Here is a 27,814-nt window from a genome sequence, read left to right as displayed (position 1 = left end):
AGACGAGAGAGCTACGACTTCGGACCAAAAAATCAGAGAGCCTTCATGACTTCAGACCAGAGAGAGAAGACGACTTGAAGCACCAAGTCGACGCACTGAGAGAAAGCGAAGACCAGCAAACACGACTTTGAATTAGGAACAGATGGGTCACCCACCCAAGTTGAAGACAACCAGTGAGTCCGAGAGAGCACGAATCAAAGAACAATGGTGACAGTTCTAGGGTTTTGAATAAGAGAATAATGGTGACTGTTCTGATATCATGTAAGTTTTTTGAATGAAACTGTATATTAGACTGAATAGTTAAAACAAAGAATACATATACATCACTTATATAGAACTCTAATTCCTAAGCCTAAAAGAATACGTCACTTAAATAGAACTCTAATTCTTAAGCCTAAAAGGAAAAAGGAAAACCGAATAGAACTAGAACTATATTCTCACAGTTTTTGCTCTGACTTCTTGTAGGCGGGGCGCTCAGATATTTCAGCAAAGCCGAACCCTTTTAAATTGCTTTATGCGTTTGAGATGCGCCAACATAACTGGAGAAGAGCAGCAACTTATATTTATCTATATTCAGCTCAATTGAAAGCTGAAGCAGCTTTCAAAGACCACCAACGCAGGTCCCTGGTTCTGCAAGAGAGGCTGAATGGGCTCTCTGCTACTATCAATGCACTGCATCTTGTTCATCCTGCATATGCTTGGATCGATCCTCTACTTGAAGAAAGCTCTCTTCAGAAAGAACATTATTCAAGTAAAAAGGCTAGATTAACGGTGGATGAACAGTGTAAAGAATCCATTTGCTAGGAATTTCTTTAATTTCTTTTAATAATCATTATAACTGCCCTCTCTATGATTCTTCTCTTGTTTACCATATGCTTTTATCACCCTACAAGTATAGTAGAGTGGTCATGTACACAATAATATGTTTTCTTTTCTGCTGCAGCGGCTGGCAATGGTATTCAAACACAAAGATTGCAATCTTATGTTGATGTAGAGAAGCTTGAAAACGAGTTTGTGCTAACATCAGCTGAATATATGCTCTCATTGGCAAATGTCAAATGGACATTTACTGGTACAGTTCTTTTGTTATCCTAGAAACATTGTACTTCTCATACATAAATATTGGAGACAACTTCAGGTTTGAGAGTAATTTATGTTAAGCCCAAAACTAAAGTTCTAGCCTTATCCCTCTACCTATACTCACATTAACTCATCTTCAGAAGTGAATGATGTTTATTATTGTTGTTGCTGCTGCTGCTGTTAATATTATTGTGATGTGGATGAAACCCCATCCTACCCATCCTGTGAATGGGTTGGGTAATCCCTGGATGCATGCACCCGTCGGCAAGACATGTATATAGTAAAGACTGGGTGTGGGCAACAAGAGTTGAACCTAGAATGTCTGAGTTTACAGTTTGCCCCAAGGCCCTTGCCATTGGGCCACCCATGTGGGTTGAGTGATTGATGTTTAATATAATATAAACCTTGAAATTGCCATCGGGCCACCCATGTGGATTGGGTAATTGATGTAGAAACACTGCCCATGATGATGAACTTGTGTAGAAAATTGACCCTTTCTCAAGCATTCTGACATATATTCAACTTTTAACTAGTTGGGCAGAACAGTGTCAGCTTTTCTTTCCTTTCTGTTCTTATTGGCCTTTTCTCCTTCCAGGGAATGAAAAACCCCCGCCGGACTTGGTTGACTTGTTGCTCCAGGCAGACTTATATGACATGGCTTTTACAGTTATTTTGAAGTTTTGGAAGGGTTCGGGATTGAAGAGGTGTAGCTCCTGTTTCAAATTGTACAGTATTATATGTGCTACCTTTGGATCTTTGGCGTAACCTCTATAATATTAATCCTTTTTGTTTTTTGTTTAGGGAACTGGAAAGAGTCTTTATTGCAATGTCATTGAAGTGCTGTCCAAATAGAGTAGGTCCCTCATTGATTGGGTAAGATATGTTTGATATCTGTTTCTTTATTTGTTCAGAGTGTGTTAAATCCTTTTATTGTTTGACATTTTGGGTCTAGCTTAATGTTTATTTTTGACATAAGTCCCCTCCCTTGGATTCCTTTGTAAATTATTAATGTAATATATACCTTTCAGGAATGACATTAAAATGTCCGGTCTCCTGTTGACATCATCAAAAGATGAAGTGGTTGTTCATGGTTCACTTGATACGATTCCTCCAACGCATCAGTCTAAAGGGAATACCCAGTGGGAAACACTTGAGCTCTATCTTGTTCGTACTGCTTCCTTCGTTTTTAAGTCATTTTAACTTTCTGTTATATGTGAAGTTTTTGTTCTTACTTTTCAATAAACTCAAGGGATTTTTAATTCCTTATGTTCTTTGATAGATATTCATCGAAGCTGTTAGTTGTTTTGTATGCATGCTGTTGGTAGTTTAATGTCATGTAGGGAAATATGACACTAATATATTGCTGGCATTTGCCAGCAGGTTACTCTGGCCTACTTCATCTATAGGCATTTTTCTATCCGCCCATCCAAGATTCCCCACTGCCGCCTCCATGGGAGTCCAGGGGATTGCTTACTAAGCCGCATTTAGAATTATTGTAATGGGTTAGGCGCCGTTTATGGTGTGATATTTTTGAAGAAATAAAATGAGTTTGGCTTCATTAATTAGTGGTATTTAGAACTTCCTCAAAGGCCTTGTGATTGTATTCTGTGTTTTTGTGGCATTTAGAACCTCCTCAAAGACCCTGTGATTATTTTATATGTTCTTGAAGGTAGACTTGTAATAAAGATTTTTGTCTCCAAATTTCTTAGTAGAGCTGAAATTAGAACATTAGTCTAACCTTTGGAGTGGCATGGGTCAATGTTGTGCTTAATTGTTTGATTAATTCAGGAAATGGCGTAGACTTTTGTGGATTATGAGCAATAATTGTAGTTTTCTTTTTGTCCTGTCTCATATGACTGATATATTTTCCATTGGTACTTATTAATTACAGGAAAAATACAAAGGATTTCATTCCAGATTACCAGTAATTGTTGCAGAAACTCTTCTTTCTGCTGATCCTCAAATTGAATTGCCACTTTGGTTGGTTCAGATGTTCAAGGTAAATTATTTAGCCATACATCGGATAATGTGCGCCGACCCCATTTGATGGGACTTAAGGCTTGGTTTGGTTTGGTTTACATTGGATAATGTGGTTATATATATATATATGTTATAGAAATGCAACAATGAAGCTTCCTTCAAGTTTTTTCATTTTTTTTAGGCTTTTGGTCTTTGATTTGAATTGTCTTCGTAGGTTGTCCATTCTTTCCTAATTTCCAATTTGCCATCTTTGTCTGACGACTAGATATTCACATCGTACATTGATTAGTTATAACTTCCTGATGACACAACCCTTGACTGGCTGGAAGCTAATTATCAGAATTGAAGCCTAGGGTGAAGCCCATGGGCTTGACGACCTTTTGGTCTTATAAATGTCATTGGTAGATTATTATTATTATTATTATTATTATTATTATTATTATTATTGTTTAGTTAGTTTAATAATATAATTATTAGAAAGATATTCTAATTTTGTTTCCAAATAATAATAGGAATAGTTTCGTACTAAGAAGCACGGACATGGACACACCAATTTTCTAAAAATGCAAGACACACGACATGTGGGAGACACATGAAATATATAATTTTATATATTTATTATATGTTAAATATATCATTCAAAGATAATAAAAAATGTAATATGACACTAATTTCTATAAATTTATATAGTTTTTGTTTTATTATTGTATCTTAAGTTATTTTGTTCAAACTTATAATTAGTTTCACTTGTGTCTAATTGATAGATATGTGTGTTTAAGCGATAGACATGTGTCCTCCAAGTGTCTAGGTCTTTAAAAAAATTAAAAAATAGGACACACGCTTTGAAGAGTGTCGAACACGTGTCAGGAAAGTGTCCAAAGAGTGTCAGTGTCCGACACGAACACGGCATGGATACATCACTTTCTTAGAAGTATTCTTTCAATTATACACTAGGGTTTGCAGCGTAATAATCAACTTTTGGAATAATATTATTGAGAGTAAAAGGCTGCGGCTGTGTGTTCCTCTTTCCCTCTCTTCTACTTATTTCTACATCACTTCCTCTAGATTGTAGAATTTCATTCCTTCTCCTTTAGTCAAGTTGTTGTGCATAGCTTAACAGTTTGACTAAAGTTCATCTTCTATTTGAACTCCAACAAAATTGGTGTTAGAAAAAGAACTCCCACAAAATCACTCTAAGTTTATGTCAATGTTTTGTTTTTCTTCTTTTTATTCCTTGCACCTCTATCCTTTTTTCTCCTCTTGCTGTATTATGGTTCTCATTTTCTTGGGATAAGTTTTGGGATGCAGGAGGAGGCCTTCTTAGTATCTTTGAAAGAGATTCACCTTTTCGGATATTCTTTTCACAAAACTTTAGTGCAAGCCTTGATACTACTATATCTTTGCAAGTTGAATATTTTCCTTATGAATATATTGAAGTTCAATTGTTTTAGGTCTCTGTTTCCACATTTCATTTGAAGTCAAAATTCTCCCTACTTTTTTTCTATTATCTTTTACAAACTTATTAAATATCCTAAGTTTCTAATTTATCACATTGAAATCCACATGATAAAACAGTAGTTTATCTTGCAAGGACTTGAACTAGATACTAGATTCAACATAAATGTGAGCCTGCATAAAACTTGGACCAACCAGACACCGTCACTTATGTTGCTCAAGGCTAGCTTACACAATGCCCTAGCCTCGAGCCAAGGCTCTTGGAACCAATCTTCAGGAAGCCCCAGGCACGGATGATTCTCTCCCATTTGCTCAAGATAGCTCTCTACCCAAGGATGCCGACCTGCACTTGTGATACATTCGCTCGACCCTCCCTCAGCTTGGCTGGGTAGTTCTTCATTTGGGTGCACATCTGCTATGATCTAAAGGCACCCTAATACTCTACACTAGCTTCTCTCTAGAGTGGGGCCTAGAAACCCCCTCCCTCAAGGTTGGTACCGGAGCCCATAGTCATGGGCTGTTCAAGCGATCCCATGACCCTCATGAGGAATCATTGGGGTCTTGTGGCTTGGTGATTAAATTCGAGTTTGTCAGGGTGGCTGGTCCCATTTCTTTCGAAGGACTTTCACCCCTTCACTAATTTTAGAGAGAGATCTCTACATGACAATAAACTCTAGATCATGACACAGGCACATAGATGGCTCTGTACCTTTCTTCTCTTGTTTAGCATCAGTCAGCCATTGTAGTCACCGAAGCCTCCGAGTACTTCAGTGCAACTACCAAAAGTGCTTTCTACCTCCAGATTGACAGCAGAAGAACATGTGGTATTGTGCTCTCAGATAAATTGGCTTGCAAGGCCAGACCCTCTTACAAACAGAAGCCAGCTCTCTTGCTTCATGATCGCCTATGCTCCCACCCAGTCCATCTTCAGTGAGCTAGCAACCACCACCTCAGACAGCATTATACCTCCCAAAGGGCTCCATGGCCATCCTGCTTAGCAACTATCTCCCTCAATAAAGCTATATGGTTAAATGGGAACTTGAAAGAAAGTAAATTTTCGGTATAAAAGTAAATTTTCGGTATAAAAAGCAACAAGTAATGAAAATAGTAGATTCTGATGCATTAAAAAGAACCCAAAAAAGACTCTTTATATTTAGTAAATGACTAATCTTGACTATGCATTAGAGGACATATTTTAGTAATGTCAGGGTTCTGAATCTAGAAGCAGTTTTGGACTTAATCGGATATTTGGGCCTTTTCAATTTGGCCAGACATTGATAGGCTAGCCTGCCAGATATGATCCCTCATCACCCAGTCAGTGAGCGCAACTCCTATTTTTCAATATTTGTTTGAATGTCCTGAAATGGTATTTTGCTCTTAACATCAATGGATGGGGGAAAGGAAATTGGAACACGATTAATTGGCAACTCTTTGTCTTGTGTGAGCTTTATGAACTGATCTGTACCTCAATTAGATCTCACCTCTCCACATAGTACTTTGCTATGTAGTTTGTAATTTCTAATTGAAGCAAGTTTATATAGTTTTAAATGGGTGAATATCTGGCCTTGTTTTGATTATCTTGCCTTATGTGAAGTTCTTGTTTTCTCATGACTAAAGCCATACCCTACGAATTTGCTTGATGTTCATGGTTATGACAGGGTGTTCGAAGGGAAAGTACTTTGGGGATGACTGGCAATGAAGCAAACCCTGCATTCTTGTTTCAACTATATGTTGATTATGGCCGGTATGCAGAGGCTACTAATCTCTTGCTTGAGTACTTTGAATCCTTTGCATCAATGGTAAATTTCTGTCTCTTCCTTGAAACAAATAGCTTTGATCTTTGCACAAGTACCAGGAAACGTTTATTAATTTATGTTGATCATGGGTATTTTTAAAGATTTTATTATGTTGATCACTATGCAGAGGGTACTAATCTTCTTCTCAAGTACATTGTGTCCTTTGGCATTAGTTGAAAATATCAGTCTTCTTTGCTAGACAGAGCATTGATCTTTACAAACTGCCACTGAAATTTTATGAACTGTTGGTCCTAGTTAAATTTAAAGTTTTTATTGTATTTCCATTGCTTACTCTACCTACTAGTCAATATCTGTGTGAAACCCAACCTATAATGCCTAAGCGTAACCAAAAATTGGAATGTGCAAGTACTTCGGCAAACTACCTTCTTAGTGACAGTCCTTAACCCATTTGCAGATATTGTTTTCTTTCTTCAGTTATGTGAAACTTAGAAAATATGAGGAAGAAGAACTCCGAAAATATGGGGAAAAAGGAATATATTTCTGTTATATTCAAAACTTCTTATCTTACAAGACCAAATGACACTCCTTATATAGGAGATATTACAAACATCATTATAACTCATTATATGCCACTTACATATTATATATTACCACTATCTACCACTATCATATTATATACATGCCACTATCTTCCACCAACACCACTATCATATTCTATACATGCTACTATCTTCCACCAACACCACTATCATATTATATACATGAACACAAATTTCCAGCACTCCCCCTCAAGCTGGTTTGAAGATATCTTCCATAGCCAGCTTGCTAGTCAGCTATCAAATTGCTTCTTGTGTAGTCCCTTCGTTAGCACATCAGCTAATTGTTCACCTGTTGGGAGGTAGGTCATACAGATTATGCCAGCATTGATTTTCTCCTTGATGAAATGTTTATCCACTTCTATATGTTTTGTGCGATCATGTAGAACTGGATTATGAGCTATAGATATAGCTGCTTTGTTCATAGGTGTCGGGTGAGAAAGCTTTAATTCTTTAAGAATTCTTTTAATCCACATTACTTCACAGATTCCATGGGCAACAGTTCTGAACTCTGCTTCTGCACTACTTCTAGCTACCACATTCTGTTTTTTACTCCGCCATGTAACTAGGTTCCCACCTACAAAGGAGCAGTATCCGGATGTTGATCTCCTGTCTGTAACACTTCCTGCCCAGTCTGCATCTGTGTATACTTCAACTTGAAGATGTCCATGTTTCTTGAACAGTAAGCCTCTCCCTGGAGTTCCTTTCAAATATCTTAAGATCTTATAAACGGCCTCAAAGTGCTCTGTCCCTGGTGAGTGCATGAACTGACTTACCATGCTGACTGCAAAGGCAATATCAGGCCGCGTATGAGACAAGTAAATCAATTTCCCTACAAGTCGCTGATATTGTTCCCTCTCTTTGACTTCTTCAGCCTTAGCAGCTTGTAACTTCAAGTTAGGCTCGATCGGAGTCTCCACCATCTTACAACCAAGCATACCTGTTTCTCCAAGGAGATCAAGAACATATTTTCTCTGATTAACGAATATACCTTCCTTGGATCTTGCAAATTCCATTCCGAGGAAATACTTGAGGGCTCCCAGATCCTTAATGTGAAATTCTTTTGCGAGTTTCTCTTTGAGGGTTGCTAACTCTGCTTCATCATTACCAGTTAAAATGATGTCATCAACATAAACAATCAAAATTGCAATTTTACTGTCTTTTGAATGTTTATAAAATATTGTGTGATCTGCTTGACTCTGCGAGAAGCCACAACTGATAACTGCCTTCCCAAAGCGTTCAAACCACGCTCTTGGTGATTGTTTGAGTCCGTATAATGACTTGTTCAATCTGCATACTCTGTCGCTTCCAAGTCTCTGCTCAAATCCCGGCGGTAGGCTCATGAACACCTCCTCTTCAAGATCACCATTGAGAAATGCATTTTTAATGTCAAGTTGATGTAGAGGCCAATCTGAATTTACTGCAAGAGATAACAGTACTCTGATGGAATTTATTTTAGCAACAGGAGCAAACGTCTCCTGATAGTCGATCCCATAAGTTTGAGTGAAGCCTTTAGCCACCAGTCTCGCCTTGTATCTCTCAACGCTTCCATCTGCGTTACATTTTATCGTAAACACCCATTTACACCCAACTGTTTTCTTGTCTTTGGGTAGATCAACTATCTCCCAAGTACCACTTCTCCTTAAAGCATTCATCTCCTCCATGACTGCTAATTTTCAATTCGGATCATCCAATGCTTCCTGTATATTCCTTGGAACAAACAAGTGTGAAATCCTAGATGTGAAAGCTCTATGGTTTTTAGACAGTCTTTGATAGGAGAGGTAATTTGCAATAGGATGTTTAATGCAATTTCGGACACCTTTCCTAATTGTTATAGGAACATCAAGGTCGGAAATAGAAGGAATAGGATTACCTAAAATTTCGATGCCAAAACTCGGGTGGACATTCGGGTCATTAGGATGGACATTCGGGTCATTATTCCTCAGATGAAATCGCTTCCTAGTATAAACCTGAAGCTCAGGATTTAGATCATTTTGTAGTACTTCTCCCCCTAAACAAGAATCTTCTTGACTAGGCACCATAGAACTTGGTTCTCCTAAGTGATCATTATCAGACTGATGTGGTTTTTGTGTAGGATAAATGACATTGGGGAGCGGGATAGAAATATCCCAAAAACGGTCTTCTACTCCACGTGTCTCCCCCTGAAGAGAAGTGTTGGGGAAATAGGATTTTGTTTCCACAAATGACACATCCATACTCACATGAAATTTCTTGGTTTGAGGATCGAAACACTTATACCCCTTTTTGTCTGAGGAATAACCCAAAAAAACACATTTTATAGCACGGGGGTCAAGTTTTGAACGAAATTGACTGGGAACATGAACATAGGCAGTACATCCAAAAACTTTGGCGGGTAAATCAGAAAACAACCTCGTGTCAGGAAAAAAAGTTTTGAGACAATCAAAAGGTGTTTTGTATGTTAACACCTTTGTAGGCATCGTGTTTATCAAATAAGAGGCTGTTAAAATTGCTTCACCCCATAAATATTTAGGAACATGCATGTAAAACATTATAGCACGTGCTACTTCAAGTAAATGTTTATTTTTTCGTTCTGCAATGCCATTTTGTTGAGGGGTATCCCGACATGTAGATTGATGAAAATTTTCTTTTTTTTCCAAAAACTCACCCAACTGCTCATTGAAATATTCTGTTCCATTATCAGAATGTAAAATACCAATTTTGGTTTGAAATTGGTTTTCAATCATATTATAAAAATTTGTGAATAAATTTTTCACGTCAGATTTTTTATTCATCAAATAAATCCAACATAAGCGGGTATGGTCATCAATAAATGTAACAAACCATCTTTTACCAGAAAGAGTAGTGATTTTAGAAGGGCCCCAAACATCACTATGAATCAAATAAAAAGGTTTGGAAGTCTGGTAAAGTTTTGGCAAATAAGTAGAGCGATGAAATTTTGCAAAAATGCAACTTTCACAATGAAAAGAAGAACAATCAATCCCTTTAAATAATTTTGGAAATAAATGTTTCAGATAAAGAAAACTAGGATGTCCTAGCCTATAGTGCCATAGCATTATTTTTTCTCGAACAGAGATTGAACTAGTACTATTAAAGCTCTGAGCTTTTTTATTACTAACAGGTACTTCATCAAAGTAGTAAAGACCTTCAAGCATCCTAGCACGCCCAATCATCATCCCCGAGTTCTGGTCCTGAAATTCACAATGGGATTCAAAAAATGTAACACGACAATTAGAATCCTTAGATAGTTTACTGACAGACAAAAGGTTACAGGCTAAGTTGGGGACGTGAAGAACAGCATTGAGATTAATTTTCTCAGTTAGTTTAATAAATCCTTTTCCTGCAATAGGTGAAAAACTACCATCGGCTATTCTGATTTTGTCATGACCAGAACAAGGGAAATAGGTACTAAATAAATGGGAAAAACTAGTCATGTGATCGGAGGCACCGGAATCTATGATCCACGGAGAGAAGTTTAGGCAAGAGAAGGCTTTAGGATTTCTACCTGTTTGTGCCAACAAAACACTAGGAGTACCGGATGAGGAGTTGGATTTTATCAGCTTTAAGAGTTGATCAATCTGCTCTTTGTTGAAGGGACCTGAATCGGCTTCATTAGCGGTCGGAAAGCCACGATTCTTCTCTCCTTGTTTGCTGTTTTTCCAGTTGACAGGTTTGCCATGGATCTTTCAACACGTTTCGCGTGTATGGCGAGGCTTGTTGCAAAAATCACACCAGACCCGTGGCTTATCATCAAACCTGCGCTGGTAATTTGCAGCCTTGTTGGCCGCAACATCGCTAATTAAAGCAGAAATTTCAATTGATTCACCAGTACCTTTTTTCTTAAGCATGACACTCCTTCGGCTCTCTTCCCTTCTGACTTCGGCAAATACTTCGCCAATGGATGGGAGAGGAGGTCTGCCAATAATTCTTCCTCGCACTTCATCGAACTCAATGTTGAGGCCGGCAAGAAACTTGTAAATACGACTGTCTTCCACAGTTTTCTTGTGGTGGTTGCAGTCGTCAACCGATTTCCATTCGTATGTGTTGAAGATGTCAAGATCCTGCCACAACATTTTCAACGAATTGAAATATTTGGTGACGGAATCATCTCCTTGACGAATCTCTCCCAACTTCAAAGTTAATTCGAAAACTTGAGATTGATTTCCTAGGTCAGAATACATCTGACTAACATTATCCCACAACTCTTGTGCAGTAGTATAGCACATGTAATTAGAGCTTATATCCTCCTCCATGGAATTGACCAACCCTGTCATAACCATGGAGTTTTCAGCGTCCCAACTGTCGAACAGCGGATCATTAACAGCAGGAGCCTTCTTGTCACCAGTGATGTAACCGATCTTTCCTTGCCCACGGATATACATCCGGACAGATTGTGACCAGCGGAGAAAATTATCACCATTTAAGCGGATGGTGGTGATTTGGACAGAGTGAGAGTTGGACGTTTTCACTGGAATGGCAGCGGCAGGGGTTGAAGTGGTTTCGGACATGACTTCCGACATGGCTATGACCTTCTTGTCACCAGTGATGTAACCGATCTTTCCTTGCCCACGGATATACATCCGGACAGATTGTGACCAGCGGAGAAAATTATCGCCATTTAGGCGGATGGTGGTGATTTGGACAGAGTGAGAGTTGGACATTTTCACTGGAATGGCAGCGGCAGGGGTTGAAGTGGTTTCGGACGTGACTTCCGACATGGCTATGACGGTTTTAGGGCTGCTGTGTTTTTTGTTGCTCTGATACCAACTTAGAAAATATGAGGAAGAAGAACTCCGAAAATATGGGGAAGAAGGAATATATTTATGTTATATTCAAAACTTCTTATCTTACAAGACCAAATGACACTCCTTATATAGGAGATATTACAAACATCATTATAACTCATTATATGCCACTTACATATTATATATTACCACTATCTACCACTATCATATTATATACATGCCACTATCTTCCACCAACACCACTATCATATTCTATACATGCTACTATCTTCCACCAACACCACTATCATATGATATACATGCCACTATCTTCCACCAACACCACTATCATATTATATACATGAACACAAATTTCCAGCAGTGAATTATAATTATCATTTGTTGTTATTATTTGATAATTTACTTCAATTGTGATAATTATTGTTATATGGTGTATATTGTTCCAAGCATTTGACCTTTCTGGATCAATTCAGATTTCTCCAGGCGGAGACTTGGTGTTCAAGTTGATGTTTATATTGACGGATATAATTACGTTAACACTGAATAAGATGAAATTGTTCAAATTTGAGAAAATACTTTCTAAAATTTGGGAATTCTCTGAAGGACTCTGTCAAGTTCGCATGTCTGCGTGTGCAAGATTTTAAGGAGGAAATTTGTTCTCAACTATTAGTGGTTAAGAAATAATCAACCACCATTGAAGCGCTAAACATTTATTTTTCTGCAATACAAATTTCATTAAGTATAATAATAACTTGTCCCCTATGAAGCATGGGTACTCTGAAAAAGTGATACCCGTACTGGGTATGTATTGGGTATTGTACAATACTTGCATGTGTGTATCAAGTATACAAAGCATGTACTCAATTTTATTTTTTCTTAATTTTTAGCGTACCCCAGAGGGACCTAGTATATACCAAACCATACTTTAGCTGGAATAGTTTTTTCCTTTAAGTTGGTATCATTGGAAAAAAAAACTTGCTTGCTTTGAATAAATTGATCCATCATCATGATGGGAAAGCTGTGATTAAGCTTGTATCGAACCCTTTATAAAGTTGTGAATTGACCAAGGGAAATTAACATTGGATGTGCACAACATATAACATCTATGGATGTTTTATTAAAATTGTTTGCTCACATTCAAGTACAGTTTTATTTACTAATCCGTTTTTGTGAATTGGAGCCATAGTACATGACAGCCATCATCACAAATGAGAAGAAAATGTTGAGCCATTTTCATGAAATTTGAAACCAATTGCAATTCATAGTGACAGCTAAGCTTTCATTTTATTTTATGGCCTTATTTGTGTTGCGTTAGTAGCATTCTAGATTATGTAAAACGATGTTCTCTGTAGAGCCATTCAATTTCCCGAGATGTTCAAATGAGATGTAATTGTTTGACCATAGTTGGATCATTTAACATGATAATTATCATGTGCGACCATTGTTGACATCTTCTGGCTATCCACTGAAGTTGCTATTTTCTGCAGAGACCAACTGACATCATTCGTCGAAAAAGGCCATCTGCGGCTTGGTTCCCGTACACAACAATCGAGCGCTTGTGGTGCCAACTTGAAGAATTAATCAGAATGGGTCACATGGTCGATCAATGTGAAAAGCTGAAAAACTTGATACGAGGGGCTCTGCGGAACCATCTCAATCTAGTATATGCTATATCCTCTTTTTTACAGCTTCTGTTTTTTAAACCTGTTGCCATATGTGAAATTCATGATCATTCTTATTTTGTTGTTTTCAGCTGAGAGAAGACTCAGATGATGTGCAATCTTCTGCAGCTTGCTAAAAAAAATTCCATTGATGGCTAATATGTTGCTAAATGACAAAGATTTTGTGGAGATCATGACGCCAAGTGCAAGAGAGAGTACGAAATAATGCTGAGTGAGAAAGTTGAGCTTCATCGTTCTTCTTTACGTATGGATTCAGATCACCCTCAATGTCCCGTTCTCCTGAATTTGGGTTTTGTGGGAAGAAACTTAAATGGGAGAGCAGTATAAGAATATCAATTCACACATTTTGTTTATAGGGTGATGTTGTATGGACGAAGGGAAGGAAATGAGCAGTCTTTTCTTTTTCTTTTTTCTTTTTTTGGGATGGTTAATTTATGGTCTACACAAACAGGTGCTTGTCTTTGTTGATAGCAGCATCTAGTCCTTTTGGTGTAAAATTCATAAATCAATTATTCATCTTGATGTGCATCCTGTTGTTGTATGTGCTTGTGACTGTCCATGTAATTGTCTTTTTCGGTACGGAAAAGTAAATTCACAAGTTGTTCTGTGGATGTATGAGGGTTGGAATGACTATTTCAATGGAATAACAATTTTCACTTGCATAAGGCGTATCAAATAAGAGAAAGGAAATGCAAAATTATAATGTGCATTTCATTCTAGCCATTGTACCAAACATGCTTTCAAGGAATTGTACTATGAAATCACAGGTTGATTTTGGTTGTGGTGTCGGGGGCTGCTTCTTCTTCTTTTTTTTTTTTTTTCTTTTTTTTTTTCATTTCTATTTTTGTGTTTACTTACACAAATATGATTTTGAAAATTTAAAAATAGTTTTTGATATTTCTTTAAGAAAGTGGGTAGTTTTAGAATTTTATCACAAGTGGTTATTTGAGATGATTTGTAAGATGAGGGTTTTTTTATTTTTATTTTTTATTATTTATAAATAAAAATCAAAAACCACAACAACCAAATAGGAGTTTTAATTGATTAATTAAATTTTTTTTTTTTGAGGAATAAAATAGGAGTTCTTATCCTTTGTGTGTTATTTCACGATTAAGACAACCTTTTCTTTTTCGGTACAAAAAGAGAACCTTTTGTCATTCTGTGACCTTTTACGTGGAGAGATTGTCTTCATGTTTTGTAGTGCACGTTACTCTCACTATTCAGGCTAAGGGGTTGGCTGGTCTATTGATTGAGGCACTCTTTTAAAGAATAAAAGTGTAGATTTTAAAAAAATTTATCAAATATTTTACATAGATGTAAGACGTACATGGGATCCATACAGTGTGGGTTTCAGACCCATGTGAGACATTTGATAAAAATTTTAATAGAATTTTTGAAATTTCTAGCATTACTCTTTAAAGAATCCCTTCATATTTAGACATGTAGAAAAATATTTTCATTTGCCATACCCCAAAAAAAAAGATAACTGTTTTGTGTCTTGGATTGTGATATTGGTGTTAAAATAAGGGAGCTGCTATTACACACTAAATTATTTCTTTCAATCCCCTTTCTGTTTTTTCATTTTTTTTTTAACACCTACCATAATCCACTTTCTATCATTGGACCCTACACTACTCCAACTGACTCCGACAGCCCCACCCTTACCTACGGCGACCTTCTCCAGCCTTCTTCCCCATCCGATGACCCTCTCCCAGCCCTTCTCCCCTTTTGCCAATGCTTCCTTCCCCTTTTTTTCTACTTTCCAACAACCATCTCTTTCCATCTTCTTCTTTCTTAATCACCACCACTTCTTCTCCCCCCCCCCCCCCGGTTGTTCCTATTCTTCTTCTTATTTTTTGTCATGATCTGTAAACCCTAGATTTAAGGTTTATAGGTCTCAAGTGAAGAAAATGAAGAAAGAAAACCAAGAGTAAGAAGGAAGGGGTGGATTTGATGAGGCAGACAACAAGTCGACTCAAGAAGGCGAGGAATGCATGATGATGGTGGGCTTGGGTTGGAGAGGGGTGACAAAAGTGGGGTCGCAGTGGTTGCAGCCGATGTTAGAGAGAGCTAGTGGGGGGAAGTGGGCGGAGTTAGGTTAGTGTTGGAAATTGGGTCGGGTTTAGAACTCATAGCTGATTCGGTCGCCTATGGTAGCATGACCCATAACCCATTGAGAGACCTTATTAGGAGAGAAATCAGAAAACAACCTCGTGTCAGGAAAAAAAGTTTTGAGACAATCAAAATGTGTTTTGTATGTTAACACCTTTGTAGGCATCGTGTTTATCAAATAAGAGGCTGTTAAAATTGCTTCACCCCATAAATATTTAGGAACATGCATGTAAAACATTATAGCACGTGCTACTTCAAGTAGATGTTTATTTTTTCGTTCTGCAATGCCATTTTGTTGAGGGGTATCCCGACATGTAGATTGATGAAAAATCCCCTTTTTTTCCAAAAACTCACCCAACTGCTCATTGAAATATTCTGTTCCATTATCAGAATGTAAAATACCAATTTTGGTTTGAAATTGGTTTTCAATCATATTGTAAAAATTTGTGAATAAATTTTTCACGTCAGATTTTTTATTCATCAAATAAATCCAACATAAGCGGGTATGGTCATCAATAAATGTAACAAACCATCTTTTACCAGAAAGAGTAGTGATTTTAGAAGGGCCCCAAACATCACTATGAATCAAATAAAAAGGTTTTGAAGCCTGGTAAGGTTTTGGCAAATAAGTAGAGCGATGAAATTTTGCAAAAATGCAACTTTCACAATGAAAAGAAGAACAATCAATCCCTTTAAATAATTCTGGAAATAAATGTTTCAGATAAAGAAAACTAGGATGTCCTAGCCTATAGTGCCATAGCATTATTTTTTCTCGAACAGAGATTGAACTGGTACTATTAAAGCTCTGAGCTTTTTTATTACTAACAGGTACTTCATCAAAGTAGTAAAGACCTTCAAGCATCCTAGCACGCCCAATCATCATCCCCGAGTTCTGGTTCTGAAATTCACAATGGGATTCAAAAAATGTAACACGACAATTAGAATCCTTAGATAGTTTACTGACAGACAAAAGGTTACAGGCTAAGTTGGGGACGTGAAGAACAGCATTGAGATTAATTTTCTCAGTTAGTTTAATAAATCCTTTTCCTGCAATAGGTGAAAAACTACCATCGGCTATTCTGATTTTGTCATGACCAGAACAAGGGAAATAGGTACTAAATAAATGGGAAAAACTAGTCATGTGATCGGAGGCACCGGAATCTATGATCCACGGAGAGAAGTTTAGGCAAGAGAAGGCTTTAGGATTTCTACCTGTTTGTGCCAACAAAACACTAGGAGTACCGGTTGAGGAGTTGGATTTTATCAGCTTTAAGAGTTGATCAATCTGCTCTTTGTTGAAGGGACCTGAATCGGCTTCATTAGCGGTAGGAAAGCCACGATTCTTCTCTCCTTGTTTGCTGCTTTTCCAGTTGACAGGTTTGCCATGAATCTTCCAACACGTTTCGCGTGTATGGCGAGGCTTGTTGCAAAAATCACACCAGACCCGTGGCTTATCATCAAACCTGCGCTGGTAATTTGCAGCCTTGTTGGCCGCAGCATCGCTAATTAATGCAGAAATTTCAATTGATTCACCATTACCTTTTTTCTTAAGCATGACGCTCCTTCGGCTCTCTTCCCTTCTGACTTCGGCAAATACTTCGCCAATGGATGGGAGAGGAGGTCTGCCAATAATTCTTCCTTGCACTTCATCGAACTCAATGTTGAGGCCGGCAAGAAACTTGTAAATACGGCTGTCTTCCACAGTTTTCTTGTGGTGGTTGCAGTCGTCAACCGATTTCCATTCGTATGTGTTGAAGATGTCAAGATCCTGCCACAACCTTTTCAACGAATTGAAATATTTGGTGACGGAATCATCTCCTTGACGAATCTCTCCCAACTTCAAAGTTAATTCGAAAACTTGAGATTGATTTCCTAGGTCAGAATACATCTGACTAACATTATCCCACAATTCTTGTGCAGTAGTATAGCACATGTAATTAGAGCTTATATCCTCCTCCATGGAATTGACCAACCATGTCATAACCATGGAGTTTTCAGCGTCCCAATTGTCGAACAGCGGATCATTAACAGCAGGAGCCTTCTTGTCACCAGTGATGTAACCGATCTTTCCTTGCCCACGGATATACATCCGGACAGATTGTGACCAGCGGAGAAAATTATCACCATTTAGGCGGATGGTGGTGATTTGGACAGAGTGAGAGTTGGACGTTTTCACCGGAATGGCAGCGGCAGGGGTTGAAGTGGTTCCGGACGTGACTTCCGACATGGCTATGACGGTTTTAGGGCTGCTGTGTTTTTTGTTGCTCTGATACCAACTTAGAAAATATGAAGAAGAAGAACTCCGAAAATATGAGGAAGAAGGAATATATTTCTGTTATATTCAAAACTTCTTATCTTACAAGACCAAATGACACTCCTTATATAGGAGATATTACAAACATCATCATAACCCATTATATGCCACTTACATATTATATATTACCACTATCTACCACTATCATATTATATACATGCCACTATCTACCACCAACACCACTATCATATTCTATGCATGCCACTATCTACAACCAACACCACTATCATATTCTATACATACCACTATCTACCACCAACACCACTATCATATTCTATACATGCCACTATCTACCACCAACACCACTATCATATTATATGCATGAACACAATTTCCAGCAGAAATATTATGCAAAATTCTCACTTGACTATGTTCTAGAATGCGAGGAATGATATAAATGTATCTAGAACCTGTTCCTTAAAATTTATAAGGAGTGGTGTAAGAGAGTTGAGTATCTGATTGCGCAGAACTGAACTGTAATTGTGTATAATTACTATGGAACTAAACAGAATTCTCGCTTTGAGTTTGGAGGGATTCAGTGGTAAATCCAAACTAAAGTGTAGACTTTCTCTGGGGACGTCATTGTTAGTTCAGAGAATTAGCCAGAAATTTCTGCTGAGAGGATTAGACTGCAATATGATGCCCATAATTTAGAGGGTTGTCATCCTTCTTGTGTATCATTTTTCATTTATATGATTTTCTGCTTTCTTATAATGAAGGAGGTTAAAAAGAGATTACCATCTTATATATTTGCATCAATGTACTGAAACCGAAAGATGTCTATTTGATTTTACACTGTTCTCTGTCTCTCTGTTTTTTAATTATTGGTGGAAAGAATGTCACTTCAGGATTGCAGTGATGGATGTCAACGCATTGGTTTTTAAGTTATATTGTTCATTTTACGTCATGACATCCTCCTTAGAATGTGCTCATTTGACTTAGCACTGCTTACCATCGTACTATTGAAAATCAACTGTGACTGTAACTGTAACCTATTGTCGTTAATATGTAATTGGATATACATGGCCATGACACGTTACTTTCTTAGAAGTGCCATGCTTCTTAGCTTATAGATAAATTTCACTTAATATTTTTGTTGTACTTGTAGTCTTGACTTATATTTGTTGTCATTAACCTACTAAAAAAAAGTATTTGTAGTAATTAAACTGACAGAACTCTATAAAGCAAAATGAAGCTCACACAAACAACTGTGAATCCGATAATCAAATCTATTTCTTACACTAATTTATCTTCATGAGTTTTAAAAAAAAAAAAAAAAAATGTATATTCCTACTTTCAAGCTAGTTGTGTGACTACTTAAAAAAATCATAGTTTTAGAATTAAATCCCATTACTTGACATTTGTTAGGCCTGTTAGCATATTATATTAGCCGAAAGTTTCACTAAGGTCTGTCTGTAATCATTTTGTGCCCTCAGGGATTATCTTGTAATTGACTTTCTTGTAAACCCTAATCTTCATTTATAAATAGGGGGTGATATTCTATCATACCTCTAAGCTGGTTACTCAAGCTTCATGGTATCAGAGCAGAACCTCTAGGGTTTCGGCTCACCCTCGTTGGTAGACCTTTACACCAAAGACACTCTAGGGTTGGAAGCTTGCCTGGGTGGATCATCACACAGCCGTCAGCTCGTCTTCCTCGCCTTCCTCTGTCGTCTCCCTCACCTCGTCAGCTCGTCTTCCTCACCTCGTCGATCTCCTCAGCTCGTCTTCCTCGCCTTCCTCTGTCGTCTCCCTCACCTCGTCGATCTCCTCGCCTTCCTCTGTCGATCGTCGCTCGTCGTCATCGTCCTCAGCCTCTGTCTCACTGTGGTATGATCTCAGCCTTGGTATATATAAATATATATATATATATATATATATATCCTGATATTTATATAAATATAGCCTGTTATATATATTTATATATAAATATATGTATACATAAATAAATCGATATATATATATATATATAAAAAAACACAAAAAAACACAAAAAAACACAAAAAAAAAAAAAAAAAATGGTTTCTTAATTTTGTTATGTCTTTATAGTGGTCATTGTGCCTGTTATCTCACTGCCACCTTCCGGGTTTGTGATTTCCGCTAGTTTTGTTGCGGGTTTGGTAGTATTGTATCCATGACAGATTCCACCAGTGTGTCCCCTTCTTCTCAAACACCAAAGAGTGAGAGTCCCATTCTACCTACTACCATGACTGAGAACCCCAACCCTAGTCTGAAAATCACTACCTCTCTATTTAATGGTGAGAACTACCTAGCATGGTCTCAAAGTTTGACTATGTTTTTGAAAAGCAGAGGGAAGATGGGGTATGTTGATGGCAGGATACAGGCACCTAGTACCACTGACTCAGGTTATGACCAATGGGAGATTACCAACTCTTTGATTATGAGTTGGCTTATCCATTCGATGGTTCCAGAACTTGGTGAGGGCTACTTGTCTATGGAGACTGCCCAGGACGTTTGGGAGGCTGTGGCTGTTACCTATTCCCGCAAAGGAAATTTTTCACAAGCATTTGAGTTGCGCCGATCTATTGAGAGCTCACTTCAGGGGGAGCAGACTGTTCTTCAGTACTTCACTTTCCTCACCAACGGCTGGAAACGCCTTGACCACCTAGAAGACTATAAGCCCGTTTGCCCTGCTGATTCTGTCGGGTACAAGAAGTTCATCGCATGGGAACGGGTCTTTAAATTTTTGGCCGGCCTAAATGTGGAGTATGATCCAGTTAGGGGTCGAGTTCTGAGTATGGACACTCTTCCTTCACTTCAGGAGGCATTTGCCTATGTACAAAATGAGGAGAGTCGTCGGTCTGCTATGATATCCCCTGTCTCTACTGACCGTTCTGCATTACTGTCTACTCCTCGAGATGGCCTCAGCCTGCCTCCTCCGTCTGCTGCTAAGGAGTCTGTATTTTGTGATTATTGCAAGAAGCCGCGGCATACTCGTGAGACGTGTTGGAAGCTTCATGGGACTCCATCCGGGGGTCGAGGTGATCGGTCTGGTTCTCGAGGAGGTCGGTCCGGCCAATCTCGAGGACGTGGTTCCTATTCCCGGGCTCATCAGTCTAGTGCCGTTGATACCCTTGATTCTAATTCTACTTCTGTTACCCAAGCTTCTGATACTGAGCTGGAGGATGCTTTGCGCCAATTGTTGGACCGCCGATCTTCTACTGCTCTCAGTACCGCTTCCTCGTCCTTTGCCCGCTCAGGTAACTTAGCATCTTCTCCTTGTGCTTTCCTGTGTCATACATCTTTGCCTTGGATTATTGATTCTGGTGCCTCAGATCATATGTCTGGCTCCTCTGATCTTTTCTCTGTCTATAAGCCCTCTTCAGGTCAGGACAAAGTTAGGATTGCCGATGGTACTGTTTCTTCCATTTCTGGAAAAGGTTTAGTCCAAGTCACTCCTACCATACATCTATCTTCTGTTCTCCATGTTCCCAAGTTTTCTGTTAATCTGTTATCCTTAAGTCGTCTTACCTAGGATTTGAATTGTAGTGTGACGTTTTTTTCTGATCATTGTCTTTTTCAGGACCTTGTCACGGGGAGGACGATTGGCAGTGGTAGTGCAGAAAATGGTCTCTACTTCCTAGATCAACCGGACAAACTTGCTTATTCTTCCACCACGTCTTCTACTACTCCGCTGATTTATGGCTGTGGCATCGGCGTCTTGGGCATCCCTCATTTCATTTACTTAAACATTTATTTCCTTCTCGTTTCGCAAATCATCATGTGTCTGACTTTCTTTGTGAGTCTTGTCAACTTGGCAAACAACATAGAGCTTCTTTTGCTCCCAGTTTGAATAAAAGTTTCGTTCCTTTTTCATTAATACATTCTGATGTTTGGGGTCCCTCTCGTGTTCTGTCTGTGAAAGGTCATCGCTGGTTTGTTACATTTATTGATGATTTTTCTCGTGCTACTTGGGTGTATCTCATGAAAGATAAGAGTGAGGTTTTCTCTGTGTTTCACACTTTTCATAAGATGATTTGTACTCAGTTTGGGGCCACTATCAAAATATTTCGTTCTGATAATGGCGGGGAATACATAGATTCTGGGTTAGGACAATATTTCTCTACTCATGGCATTATCCATCAGACCTCTTGCACAAATACCCCTCAACAAAATGGGGTGGCCGAACGCAAGAATCGGCATCTTCTTGACATGGCTCGGTGCATGTGTTTTTTTATGAATGTGCCTCGGCCCTATTGGGGCGACACTGTTCTCACCGCTGCCCATCTTATTAATCGCCTCCCTACCCAGGTCTTGGACAAACAGGCTCCGCTTCACGTCCTCCTCGGTTCTCCGTCCTTGTTTTCTATTCCTCCCAAAATATTTGGTTGTGTCTGTTTTGTCCATAATCACTCTCCCTCTCGTGGTAAGTTGGACCCTCGCTCCCTCAAATGTGTTTTCCTTGGTTACTCTCCTACTCAAAAGGGGTATAAATGTTACCACCCTTCTTCTCGTAAGTGGTTTGTGTCCATGGATGTAACTTTCTTTGAGTCCCAGTCCTATTTCTTGTCCTCTCCGGTGTCACCGTCCTCATTTCCGGGGGAGCCTTGGTGTGAAGTGAGTCTTGTGCCTCCTATGGTGGAACCAGTTCCTGTGCCTCCTATGGTGGAACCAGTTGTTCTTGCACCACCCTCTACTACTGTGCTTCCTATGGTGGAACCAGTTGTTCTTGCACCCCCCTCTTCTACTGGGACTATCGAACCCACTGTCACCAAGAATAAGGACGGGCATGTTTATGTCCGGGACATAGATAGAAAACCAGTTAACTGGATACACGGGACCATTTCTGCTACTCCACTGCCATCTCCTGCTTCTGATGAGAGTCTGGGTAGCTTTGAATCTCTTGAGTCCATTGATCTTGATGTTCCTATTGCCAAGAGGAAGGGTGTGAGATCTTGTACTCAACATCCTATCTCACAGTTTGTATCATACTCTCATTTGTCATCCTCATATAGAGCATTTGTGTCCAATATTTCCTCTGTTAGCATTCCTAACCATTTTCAGGATGCTCTTGCTACCTCTGAGTGGAAACTAGCCATGATTGAGGAAATGAAAGCACTTAGGAAGAATGGCACTTGGGAATTGACTGAGTTACCTACGGGCAAACGACCTGTGGGATGTAAATGGGTATATACTGTGAAACACAAAGCAGATGGGTCTATTGAGCGTTATAAGGCAAGACTTGTGGCAAAAGGGTTTACTCAGACATATGGCATTGATTATCAGGAGACCTTCGCACCAGTGGCTAAAATGAATTCAGTCAGAGTACTTCTCTCTCTAGTAGCTAATCTAGATTGGCCGCTTTATAAATTTGATGTCAAGAATGCTTTTCTCCATGGTGACCTCGAAGAAGAAGTATATATGGACATTCCTCCGGGTTTTGAGGATCATCAAACAGAAGGCAAAGTATGCAAACTACGGAAGTCATTATATGGTCTCAAACAGTCTCCAAGGGCTTGGTTTGAGAGATTCACTCAGGCTATGTTTAAATATGGCTTCAAACAAAGTCAGGCAGATCACACATTGTTTGTGAAACATTCCTCACGCGGTAAGACTACAGCACTTATTGTTTATGTAGATGACATAGTTCTTACAGGTAATGATAGTGGGGAAATACCTCTGTTGAAGAAATATTTAGCTAAAGAATTTGAAATCAAAGACTTGGGAAGCTTGAAGTATTTTCTGGGAATTGAAGTTGCTCGCTCAAAGGATGAGATATTTATCTCACAGAGAAAATATGTGCTTGACCTGTTGAAGGAAACTGGGATGCTTGGCTGTAAGGCATGTGCCACCCCACTGGAACCCAATCAGAAATTGGGGGATGATGAAGGAGGAGAAGTTGTGGATAGGGGGAGCTATCAACGATTAGTGGGTAAGCTCATTTACCTATCTCACTCCCGTCCTGATATTGCTGTTGCTGTCAGTGTAGTTAGTCAGTTTATGCATGCTCCTCATCAGATTCACTTTGATGCTGTCATGAGAATCTTGAGGTATTTGAAGTCTGCTCCTGGTAAGGGTCTGTATTTTTCAAAGTATGATCATCTTCGTGTAGAAGCCTATACAGATGCTGACTGGGCTGGGTCAGTAACTGATAGGAGATCAACTTCAGGGTATTGCACATTTGTTGGCGGCAACCTAGTTACTTGGAGGAGTAAGAAACAGAATGTGGTTGCCAGGTCCAGTGCAGAAGCTGAGTTTAGAGTTATGGCCCAAGGTGTGTGTGAACTTTTATGGATTAAATTATTGTTGCGTGATCTAGGTATTGATCAGACGGACTCCATGCGGTTATACTGTGATAATAAGGCCGCCATCAACATCGCTCACAATCCAGTTCAACATGACAGGACAAAACATGTTGAGATTGATCGCCACTTCATTAAGGAGAAACTCACTAGTGATACCATTTGTACTCCTTTTGTCCAGTCTGGTGAACAACTTGCTGACATTCTCACCAAGGGGATTGGGAATAAACCATTTCATGACATATTAGACAAGCTGGGCATGAGAGATATCTTCGCACCAGCTTGAGGGGGAGTGTTAGCATATTATATTAGCCGAAAGTTTTACTAAGGTCTGTCTGTAATCATTTTGTGCCCTCAGGAATTATCTTGTAATTGACTTTCTTGTAAACCCTAATCTTCATTTATAAATAGGGGGTGATATTCTATCATACCTCTAAGCTTCAAGACCCATGTCCGTGTTAGTATGCTACCTACTGCTATGAGTGATTGCCATGCGAAGGTTGATTCTTGTGTCATTTGTTGTTGTGTTTTTTTTTGGGGTAAGGTGAATTGCATATCATAGTGGTTATTATCATGTCGGAGATTTTGTATTCTTTTATTAATATTTTGTAGGCTTGTTGCTTACAATATTTTGCTCTACTTAAATTGTTTCAGGATCAAATTGTCCCATTTGTGTCTTCTATTTTCTTACGTAGGCTACTTTCTCCTGGGGTTCTTCAAAGTACTGTTCTCCGAGCAACATTTCAGGATTATAACAAGCACTTGGCCAATTCCGAGTTCTATTCCTTAACTGTTGACAGATTGAAAATGGAAATCCTTTCACTTGTTGAGCATGAGGTTTTCTTTAGTTATCTCAGTTTCTCTTGTTTCTTTAATCTCTACCTTCAAAGTTGCTCCTTCTGTGCCCTTTGAAGTAGAAAGTTCTGGGTATGTTTGGTTTGGCTTTGTAGAGTGATTTTGGGAAAATTTTTCTAAAAAACTTGTTTGGTTTGTAAGTTTTTCAAAACAATTTCCAAAATCGCTTTCTCTCTCTTATACATCAATCAATCACTTTTTCTCTCTCTTCTCTTCTTCTCAATCACTTTTTCTCTCACACACATCTACTCAGTTATATTAAAATATCAAATCATTCCAAACTCACAAACTCCAAAACTACTTTCAAAATACACAACCAAACAAATCAAAAAAATTTCTAAACTCTCTCCCCAAAACAATTTTTAAAAACTACTCTCTCAAAACCAAACCAAACATACCCTCTATTGCTGGGAAAGGGAGTTTTCAAGGTAGCTGATAACTGAGTGTTTTTTGCTAGGGGATCTCTGAAAGTCCAGTTTCAATACTCTATCGCTGGAAAACCTTTTGTACACGCTATTTCCATTGTTGGTGCAAGATGAATGCACCAATTGGTTTCCTCATTGATTCATCCATGGGTGCTATTGGCTTAATCAGAAAAAATTCAGTCTCACTCTTCCGTTGTTTGGAAGATATAGAGTTTCTTATCTACGGTATGTGGGGAAACCATAGTTCTCATGTGTAAATTTTCTGCTTGATTTTTCTGAAAAATTATTTTTAGTTAATCTATTGACTAGCATCTCATTTAAGAAGTTCTATGTACTGATGTTTTAGGTTCTTTTGATGAACTTGGAGATATTGTAAGCTCTGGGCTGGATCTTTCTGATGATAACGTTGACCGTGAGATTCTTTTTGAGGTGCTCCGATGTGTCAGTAATGTCAGCCAACAATTGGGAAAAGGTTCTTCTGCTATATTTTATGAATCACTCCTTAGTGCGCCATCTATATCATCTGAAGAAGTTGTGCCTCGCTTGCTGAAGATTTTAGAAACAGGATATAGTTCATCAGTAACAGCTTTTCATATATCTGAGCTGGGAGCTGATATTGCTTGGGAGAAGGAAATGGCAGATCACAAAAATCTGAGGAAATTCTCTGTAGATATGTTTTTGTCACTTCTTGCTTTGTCAAATAAAGCTACTGCATGGGGAAAAGTTTTGGATGTCATAGAGAACTACTTAAAATTTCTTGTACCTCGCAAAATTATACAGAAGTTTGATTCTGACGTAGGCTTCAACATCAACACTTGTGTCATGATCCAGGCTACTTCTCAAGTTGCAAAAGTGATGTTTGAATCTTCGTTGGACATACTTCTGTTGCTAAGCTATCTGGTGAACATCGGTGGGCAGGTCAGTAATTGTTCTGTCTGAGGGAGCATAATTACTATTATACGCAGTATATGATATAGCTCAATATTTTTGTGTATGCTTTAATCTCTTGGCTGCCTAGTAATTGTATTTGAAATTGGATTTTTATGTTCTATTGTTGCTTCATTATTACCGTGTTATATGGCCTTGTGAACTGGACTGTGGAAGCTCTGAAGGAAAAAATATTGACTCCTGTAGTTTCCTGTGTACATTCAATTATGTTATGTGGTTTGTGTATTTAGGATGAGAATGGTAGTCTGTCCAAAGCTGGTCATCTTTGGTTAGGGAGAGTTAGCTACTTTTCGGTAAGTCTGTTTTAGAGTTCCTGCTCAATTGAAGTTGCTCAATTCATTTGAAACATGATGTTAATTGATTACCATTGGCTAGAGCATCTACCAGTGGATTATCAGTTGAAACAAAGGCATACAAGTTTCTCCAGTTTCATGTGCTTTGCTATATGATGTTAGACAGGACTATGTGGAACACTAATAGCTTCCCCATTATCATAATAAAAGTATCTTGTTCCCTGTCCAGTTACTTGGATTTCTTCGACAATAGTTGACCGACTTTTCTGCAAAATGGCGCTCTTGTCCAAAATTTAGCTAAGCGGTAGACATGGCTAGCACAATTTGTTTCTTTGCCAAGTCTTAAATTCCAAAATCTATCATGAGTAAAGGACATAAACCAGTGTAGGTCCTTGTTAGTCGAGGGTGTTGGGAGGGGTTAGACTCGAGACAATTCATCACATAAGTGCAGTAGCTAAATGTAGATTCTCAATCTTCATAAAAACCAGCTGTAAAATCCCCTTGCTAAGGGTAAACGGGTAACGATGGAGTATATCTGCCCTCATGGTGGTGTGATATTTGGGTTTACAAACTAATTGACAATCTTCAAAGCATATGGAAATTTCAGTTTCTTTATAGGTAATATGGTGTTTTTAATTTTTTTTTTATTATAAGAAATATCATTAATGAGACACCAAACACTAACAAAATATAACCATCAGTGTGTCATATTCCTAACTGAACTTGTGATTGGATTAGTAGTTGACAATCTACTGGTTTGCATCTTGTGGCACATTATAAGTGAGTGAGGCAATTGTCAAACTGCACCCTTTGGGAAGTATAGTGGGCATTGAGTTGGTGCAGAACCACAAGAGTTAGGTTGGGCAAGATTGGAGGTATCCTTGGGAGGAGAGACCGAGAGAGAAGCAATGGTGTTTTGGCTTGTAGAATCAAAGTCTCTATGATGCAGACTATAAGAAGGTCAAGGGAAATTAAATTCAAAGAAGCTATGATATTTGAAAATTGGCATGATTTCAAAGAGAAGCCAATAGAAACCATACATAATCATGTTTCTAGTGTTAGGAGAGATATATTTTATGATTTCTAGGGTTTTTAGGCTAAGGGTGTTTTGGTAATTTCCTATTTGCTGACATGGGCTGTAGGGGTCATCCATGGGTTGTCTTGTGGGTCAAATTGTTTAATTGGTTTTTATTTATAAGATTTATTTGGTCTTAGATATGTTTTAGAAGTTAAACGCCTAGTTTCCTCTTTTAGAATCCTAGTAAAAAACTCCTATTTATTAGTCAAAGCTTTTGAGCCCTCTTTCCCT

General features: G+C 38.5%; 2 protein-coding genes across 2 annotated transcripts in view; both read left to right on the top strand.

The window, feature by feature from the left end:
- Nucleotides 1-13,954, top strand: part of LOC145791322 (nuclear pore complex protein NUP160-like) — a 47,856-nt gene extending 33,902 nt beyond the window's left edge. The window contains exons 12-20 of the mRNA XM_082871673.1: nucleotides 466-784; nucleotides 944-1,072; nucleotides 1,676-1,784; nucleotides 1,882-1,953; nucleotides 2,109-2,244; nucleotides 2,972-3,079; nucleotides 6,174-6,314; nucleotides 13,101-13,274; nucleotides 13,367-13,954. Of these exons, the coding sequence (XP_082727799.1) occupies nucleotides 466-784; nucleotides 944-1,072; nucleotides 1,676-1,784; nucleotides 1,882-1,953; nucleotides 2,109-2,244; nucleotides 2,972-3,079; nucleotides 6,174-6,314; nucleotides 13,101-13,274; nucleotides 13,367-13,411 (1,233 nt within the window). The 3' untranslated portion in view covers nucleotides 13,412-13,954. The remainder of the gene's footprint in view (nucleotides 1-465; nucleotides 785-943; nucleotides 1,073-1,675; nucleotides 1,785-1,881; nucleotides 1,954-2,108; nucleotides 2,245-2,971; nucleotides 3,080-6,173; nucleotides 6,315-13,100; nucleotides 13,275-13,366) is intronic.
- The window catches only part of LOC145791321 (nuclear pore complex protein NUP160-like), a 51,406-nt gene continuing 37,091 nt past the window's right edge, over nucleotides 13,500-27,814 (top strand). The window contains exons 1-5 of the mRNA XM_082871672.1: nucleotides 13,500-13,616; nucleotides 19,279-19,551; nucleotides 24,639-24,821; nucleotides 25,297-25,489; nucleotides 25,611-26,182. Of these exons, the coding sequence (XP_082727798.1) occupies nucleotides 13,500-13,616; nucleotides 19,279-19,551; nucleotides 24,639-24,821; nucleotides 25,297-25,489; nucleotides 25,611-26,182 (1,338 nt within the window). The remainder of the gene's footprint in view (nucleotides 13,617-19,278; nucleotides 19,552-24,638; nucleotides 24,822-25,296; nucleotides 25,490-25,610; nucleotides 26,183-27,814) is intronic.

Source organism: Camellia sinensis, chromosome 5 (assembly GCF_055761805.1).
Source record: "Camellia sinensis isolate YWXY chromosome 5, ASM5576180v1, whole genome shotgun sequence".
NCBI lineage: Eukaryota > Viridiplantae > Streptophyta > Magnoliopsida > Ericales > Theaceae > Camellia > Camellia sinensis.
This window is presented reverse-complemented; position numbering and strand designations above follow the sequence as displayed.